The sequence below is a fragment of the Erithacus rubecula genome, assembly GCF_903797595.1.
Source record: "Erithacus rubecula genome assembly, chromosome: 6".
In the NCBI taxonomy this organism is placed as follows: domain Eukaryota; kingdom Metazoa; phylum Chordata; class Aves; order Passeriformes; family Muscicapidae; genus Erithacus; species Erithacus rubecula.
Window position 1 is genome coordinate 52,506,877 of NC_136688.1, and position 7,063 is coordinate 52,513,939.

Below are 7,063 nucleotides of genomic sequence, written 5' to 3' on the forward strand. Positions count from 1 at the left end.
CTGAACTCCGACACCAGTTTTAAAGTTGTTTACCATTATGAAAACAATGTATTTTCAAAATATACATAGTACCCAGACTGGCTGCCACTTGGAATAGTATCTGAGACTTTTAACCCATGAAACCACAGCTGGGGTGCTGTAGTGGCAACCTGTAAATAGCATTAAAATTGGAGTAATTCCCTTTCACAGCAGAAGGTCTTGGAGAACTCCAGATTTACCTGAAACTGGGTGTCAGTCCCCAAAACATCATTGTGCCCACAAGTGGTGAATCCATTCCTGATGTTGGCTGGTGCTGAGGAGCCCCAGACCCCCCTGGCCAAACAGGGATTTTCTTCAGCCTCCTGAACGGTCTTTCAAATAGGAAATTCTCAAGCTTGTGCACATTTGTGTTGGTTCCACAGCATTCAGTAAACCCAAACCAGGGCAGGGGATTTAGGCTGCACGAAGAGCTCTGTGAGCCCAGTGTAATGTGGGGACCTGCCAAAAAGAGAAAAGAGAGTTCATAAACAAGTTGAATGCAGGACTGGAAAGAATACCAAGTAAGTTAACAGATAAAACAAAACTGGGAGGAGCTGTTGATTCCCTGGAAGGCAAAGGCCTTGCAGACAGACCTCGACAAATTAGAGGAGTGGGCAATCAGCTGTACAAGTTTGAAAAGGACAAGAGCCGGTTCTGCATCTGGAACAGGACAGCCCTGAATGCAGAGACAGACTGGGGAGCCGGGAAAGGTCCTGGTGGATGGGCAGCTGGGTGTGAGCCAGCCAGGAGGGACAATCCTGTCCTGGTGCATCAGCCACAGCAGCAGCAGCCGGGCAAGGCAGCGACTGTACCGCTCTGCCTGGGGCAGCCGCGCCTCGAGCGCCGCCGGCACTTCTGGGCGCCACAATAAAAAGGATTAAAGCTGTGAGGGAGACTCCAAAGGAGGGACACGAGGAGGGTGAAGGGTCTGGTGGGGAAGCTGTGAGGAGTAGCTGAGGCGCCTGGTCTGTTCAGCCTGAGACTGGGGAGAGCTCACTGCGGTTACAGCTCCCTCATGAGGGGCAGAGCAGGGACACACATTGATCTCCTCTCTGGTAACCAACGACGTGAGGGAATGGCGGAAGCCGTGTCAGGGGAGATTTTAAAAAGGTATTTCACCCAGAGGGTGTTTGTGCTCTAGACCAGGCACTCCATGAAAGCAGTCACAGCCCCAATGCTGACAGAGCTCAAGAAGCGTTTGGACAATGCTCTCAGGCACAGGGTGCGAGTTTTGGGTGTCTGTGCAGGGCTAAGAGCCGGACTAGATGATCCTCGTGGGCCCTTTCCAACTCAGCATATTCCGTGGTTCTGAGTTTATTGACAAACGCGGGTCGCGGAGCCGGTCTCGCTTAGGCCCGCCGGGGCCGCGCCGCTGCGGGCGCACGGAGGTGACGCCTGAGGGGCGGGGGCAGCGGGCGGGGCGGCGGGGCCGGGCCGGCGCCTCTGCCAACCCCGCCGGGCGCTCGGGAAGTGGCGGGAAGACAAGTTTTCCTCTGCGGACGAAGCTTTCGCTTCCCCGCGGAAAGAACGGAGCGGGCGCGGTTCCCGAGCGGCCGGGCCGGGATGTGAGGGAGGCGGCGGCGCGGCCGTGACGCGGCGCGGGGCGGGGCGGGCGCGGGTCGGTCCGGCCATGCCGAAGCGCTCCTGCCCCTTCGGGGACGCGGCCCCGCTCCAGCTGAAGACCCGCGTGGGGCTGCGGGAGCTGAGCCGCGGCGTGCGGGGCGAGGAGTACCGGCGGGAGGTGTTCGGTGAGCGGAGCGCGGAGAGGGGAGCGCCGGGCCGGCCGTCCAGGAGCGGGGATGTGCCGGCCCGCCGCTCCCCCTGGCCCGCGGCCGTGCATGGGGAGCCCGCCCCTAACTCTGCTCTCCTGTCCCGCCGGCAGAGAGGACGCGGCGGCTGCTCTTCAGGGGAGCCCAGGCGTACATGGAGGGCGCGGCGGCCGCCGCCCGTCCGGCGGAGCCGGGGCCGGCCGGGGAGGCGCAGGGCGAGGGGCCGCGCTGGAGCGGGCAGCTCCTCATCGGCCACGACGGGAAACTGCGGCGGCGGCCCGCGGACAGGGGTGGGTGCCGGGCGTGTCACGGAACCGCGGTGCTGAGCTGGGAGGGACCCATGGAAACGCAGCTCCTGCCCGCCCAGGACATCCCCGATCTTCCCAGCATGAGCCTGAGAGAGTTATCGGAATGATCCTTAGGCTCTGGCAGGGTTGGGGCCGTGACCGCTTCTCTGGGGAGCCTGTAGCAGTGCCAGTGGGTGAAGAACCTTTTCCTAATATCCAGCCTAAACCTCCCCTGGCACAGCTTGCGGCCATTCCCTCTGTTCCTGTCCGTGGTCACTACAGAGACCTGTGCTGCCCCTTGGCTTCCCCTCCCAAAGAGGTCTGTACTATAATGAGAAGTTTTGTGCTGTTTTATTGACTTTCCTTAAAGGAAGTGTTAGATTTGCACTGACGGGTTTCGCATGCCGAGTGTATATTCTGGTGTAGCATCCCTTAGCTCTGAGCTTCCACAGCAGCGAAAGGCCCAAGAAAGTTCCAAGCGGCGCTCCTGTTCCTTGGCATTCCCTGCCGAGTGCTGCCGCCTGTAGCTGTGCTCTCTGCAGCTCCTGGCACTTCCAGCTTCTCTCTCTGCCTTGCTGTAAAGCTCATCCGTTCTTTACCGTGTCTTTGCCGAGCAGTTCCGCCGGCGGGAGCGTCCAGAGCCTGCTCGTCGTGTGTGAGAACGGCCGATGTGAAGGACGCGTGTGCGCAGTGTGACCGGCTCGTCTGCCAGAGCTGCAGCAGGCTCTGCAGCTGCTGTAACACGGTTACCTGCTCCTTGTGCTCCACTGTTGAGTAAGTGCCTTTCGAGTTCAGAAGCTTATTTCAATGACACGTGCCCTTATTGTTGGGTGGAGCAGAGATATCTAGCTCATGCACATAAAGGAGTTAAAATCTTCCCTTGCTTTAGCAGCAGTAAAAGTGTCTGAAACATGCAAACCAAGATGTGTGAAGCACTCTAATCAACCATAGTGCAAGTCTAGTTCAGCTTCTTATTTAAATGCTGTAGGAAGCAAAAATTTCTCTTGCTTTCCCACCAGCAATATAGCATGCTGACCAGTGCTGAATGCATGCACTTCCAAGGAATAATTTTTTTCCCCTCGTTGTTAACAGTTCTGTGTTATAAAGAAATACTGAGTGTGCTGTGTGGGAGTCCTGTGGTAGCAGTTGATAGTGGAATAGTATGCCATTGTTTTGTTCCAGAAACAGTAGGCATACTGACCTTTTTTCTTCCTTTTTTTTTTTGTTTTGTTTTGGTTTGGTTTTTTTTGTTTTCCTAGTTATGGTGATGTGGGAGAGCAAGTTCTCTGCAATTGTTGTTCAGTATTTCAAGTCTGAAACTTGATGAAATTACCCTTGTGGCTAAAACGTCCATGAATTTCATGAAGTCTTCTCCTTACAGCTGATCAACTAATCCTTTTAGCATGTGAATTAGTTATGGAATTTCTATGTTTTATATCTTTATATTGTACTTTTAAATATTGTAGCTAAATAAACATTTATATTTTAAAACTTTTTAGATTATTTTGAGTTGGCTTTCTCCTTTTCTCTAGTTGTGATATGCCTGTCTGGAAGGGACCACTCTGTGCTCTTACCTGGTGTTCCTGATGTGATACAGGATTCAGAATGTTCTCTCTGCATGTTGGTCATGTTAGGACACACTTTTGTGGGATCAGAATAGAAATCAGTTGCTTCTTCTGTGCTTTCAGGTGAGTGTGAATCCATTCTGGACACACAACATTTTCTATGTGAGCTAACTAGGAAATTAGCCAGGCCTGAAGGCTTTTCCGAATAAGAGAATTTGCTGATTCTGGTTTTTTAAGCTATTACAAACATCTTGTAATTAATGACATATTGAATGGTTTTAGTCTTTCTATGGTAACTTTAATAGAAAGAACAATAGCACACCAGACTTTGAGCAGGAAAGTTTTTCTCATTATTAAATTTTCCACTGAGAGGTCTTTCTTGGAAAACAACTTATCTGTATGAGTTGATCACCTACACTGTAAACTTCACATTGTCCTGAATACCCACTCAGAAATAGCTCATGAAGTGGTCTGAGAAATGATCAGCACTCAGGGGTACCTCTCTATAAACCAGCTAATTCCATGTTTTCTTTTCTAATCACTGCAGAGGCTTAGTATTATTTGTGCTGTAAGAGTGAAGTAAAGTTCTGCTGGACAGCCCCTCAAAATAATTTCCTTTTACTGATTTTGCTATGTTTCATTAAGAAAAGACTTTTCATCTGGCAAACCGACTATGCCTAAGAGAAAACTACAGTGATCTTTACCTCAGGAAAATGCTGATTTGAGTGGCTGATTTCAGAGTGTAGGATAAAAGGAATAGATTTTGACACACACAGGAAAAGAAATCCTTGTGGCACAGCCATTGATCTCAATTTGAGTTTCTCAAATTCTTTGCCCTGAATTCCTGAAGCAAAGCCTGCCACTCATACTTCTCAGTCTTCTCAGCTGTAATTAGTATGTTTTGGGTGGAGTAACCTCATTTTACCTGTTTCCCTCCACTTCAGCCATTTCTGTTTGAAGACATGTAAAGGCCATTACTGTGCAATTTGAGATCCTGACTTCTCCCCTGTGGAGACCCCTTTATCTGACATTCTGGGTATTTGTCAGAATACTGCAGCTACCCAAAGAGAATGGTAAATGCTTTAGCAAAGGGTGGGGGTGGCTGTTGCTAGAGAGCAGCCCTGCTTCATAGCTGCATTAGCATGGCTTTGGGTGTATCAGCCACAGTGAGGTGCAGGATGACATCCTCTCTAGCCTGTGTAGCACTTTGTGTAACTATGCAGACACACTTTAAAAGCATTTGTACTCTTTAGGGTTTCCTGAGGGGTGTCACTTCACTCTCAACCATCTGTGCCAGCTTAGACTGACCATCTGTGCCAGCCTAGACATGCTGATGGGTCTGGTTAGTTTTTCTGTTCTGCATATTTTAGAGCCAGTTAAAATACAAGACACTACTGGTTCTTACTCTAATAAGTAAGAACCACTTCATTTTGAGCAACTGTGCAATGTGTCTTATCGTTCCTGTTACCAAAAAAAGTGTTTCAAGTCAGGTGACTTAGTCATGAAAGAATTAGTTGGAATGTGCAGGAATTCTACAGCATTGCCTGTCTTTTCAAGGCACTAACAGATGAAGTCAGGATGGTGGCAGATCTCTGGTGCCCTGATATCAGAGCAGATAAAAATGTTGCTCCTGTGGCAATAATTTTAAACCACAAAGATGAGTTTTATTGATGGGAAGAACCTGTGATTTACTGTGTTTAGATGTTAGTTTTAGGAAGGAGTTTTAAAATTTGGCTTAGTTTCATTTGATGCTTTAAGGAGTGAATTGAAGCAACTTTCAGTCAAGCATATTCTTCAAAATGAAACCTTTAAGTATGTGTCTGCTTTTTCTTACTCTCTCCTGAGGGTGAGAGACTGAAAATAATGTTTTGCTTCTAGGCTCTGGAAGAGATGAGACATGTTGTTTACAAATGATTTGTGTTTCAAACTAGTGATGGAAATGGTTTTTTGGCTCATTTAGTCACTGCTGTATTTCACAGAAAGCTGTCCTCTGTAAACAGTGACATGGATTGCATGGCTTAATGTTCTTATTTGTTATCTTCTAGCTGCTTGAAAGATGGTTGTGCATTAGGATAGATACCCAATGCAGCATGAAGAGCTGAGAGAAGAAAAGCAGGAGGGCTGGAAGAAGGTTAGAGGCTGGGAGGAGAAGGGCAGGAGGAGCACAGAACAGCATGGCCAACTCTTTCATAGGGGAGGTGCTTCATACATGTGAGAAATGGGGTTTAGTGGTTACCACATCTGCTTCTCTGGCTTCAGAAGATGAGAAAACTGCCTGTGTCTACCAAAAGACTAAAATATTATTCAGGCAAGTTCTTTCTCTAGTCCTGCAGCTCTCAGATAAACGATGGGAGGTAAGACTTGATACTGTTTGTGAATCTTTATAATGCCTACAGAAAAAAAGCCCCTGTGTGAAGGGAAAAGTCTTTGTGTGAGAGATACAAAGATTTTTCTCTCTAATTAAGTCCTCCTCACAAGGGCTTGTCTGTTGCCACTGATCACTGAGCTGTAATAGAGTTACAAAGCAACACTTAGGGTACCCCTAGGACTGTAAAGGAGAGCCAGAGAAATTGTCTGGTTTATTAACTGAGCAGGAAATTGGGTTTAATACTGTGCTTTTTTGTTATTATCGTATGTTCTTCCCCTCCTACTCACTGCAAAGTGTCAAAAATCAAAGTTTGCCTGCTGTTCCAAGGGAAGGAGATCCCCTGAGGAGCCAGCATATTGATGGGTAAAAATATCCTGCAGTAATGATTTTACAGATGGATGAGAAACTTCTTAGGCCTGTATATCATTACTGGTGACATATGTCTCAAAGAGCAGGCCTTTATGTCTAAAAGGAAGTCAGCTGATCTGATCAGGAGAAAACAATTTCTTTAAAGACTAATAACTGAGTAAATTCTAGAAAGGTGTAGTTTCATAGACACCAGATATTTAAGGACAGTCTAAGGTGGTAAATGACTGCAGTAGTCTCCAGTATCTCCAGGCTATATTAGAACAAACCCACAACATTGTAAAAAATCTTACTGAAAAGAACAAATACACAAAATACAATAGCATTTGTCCTGTGCACATAATGGTTCCCAAATATTTTGCAGTTCAGTCCAGAAGTCTGCTTTCTTTCCAAGAGAAAAGTGAACCATTCTACAGGTGATCCTGACAATGTGAAAATTAAAAATAAATAAATGTTAACTCTCCATTCTGTGATTGATGTGTCTTTGGTTTAATACAGCCAGCATCTCTTCCCCTCCTTTTTGTTTTAATCTCCTACGCATTTGGGCCCTGACTTGTAGCCAGTTCATAGGGTATTTTTGCTATTCCTTTCTGAACACATGATAATTAGATACAGTTATATTTTATCTCAGGACAGGGCATAAACCCCAAACAATGCAGGTGAGAGTGAAAGACAATGTCCTTTGTTTCC

The 7,063-nt window shown here is 47.5% G+C and overlaps 1 protein-coding gene across 5 annotated transcripts; it reads left to right on the plus strand.

Moving 5' to 3' along the window:
- Positions 1-1,438: 1,438 nt before the first annotated feature.
- SIVA1 (SIVA1 apoptosis inducing factor) lies at positions 1,439-6,846 on the plus strand. Of its 5 annotated transcripts, none has more exons than XR_013774534.1 (5): positions 1,510-1,766; positions 1,901-2,077; positions 2,692-2,848; positions 3,607-4,712; positions 5,685-6,846. XR_013774534.1 is itself a non-coding variant. In XM_079307799.1 (4 exons), exons 1-4 carry the CDS (start codon positions 1,649-1,651, stop codon positions 3,389-3,391), a joined length of 510 nt encoding a protein of 169 aa, XP_079163925.1. In that variant the 5' UTR covers positions 1,439-1,648; the 3' UTR covers positions 3,392-3,577. The 5 variants fall into 5 exon arrangements, 2 of the variants coding, with proteins under 2 accessions (XP_079163925.1, XP_079163924.1); XR_013774535.1 differs by having other exon boundaries at positions 3,607-3,762; positions 4,584-6,846; XR_013774536.1 differs by having other exon boundaries at positions 3,607-3,762.
- The last annotated feature ends 217 nt before the right edge of the window (positions 6,847-7,063 follow it).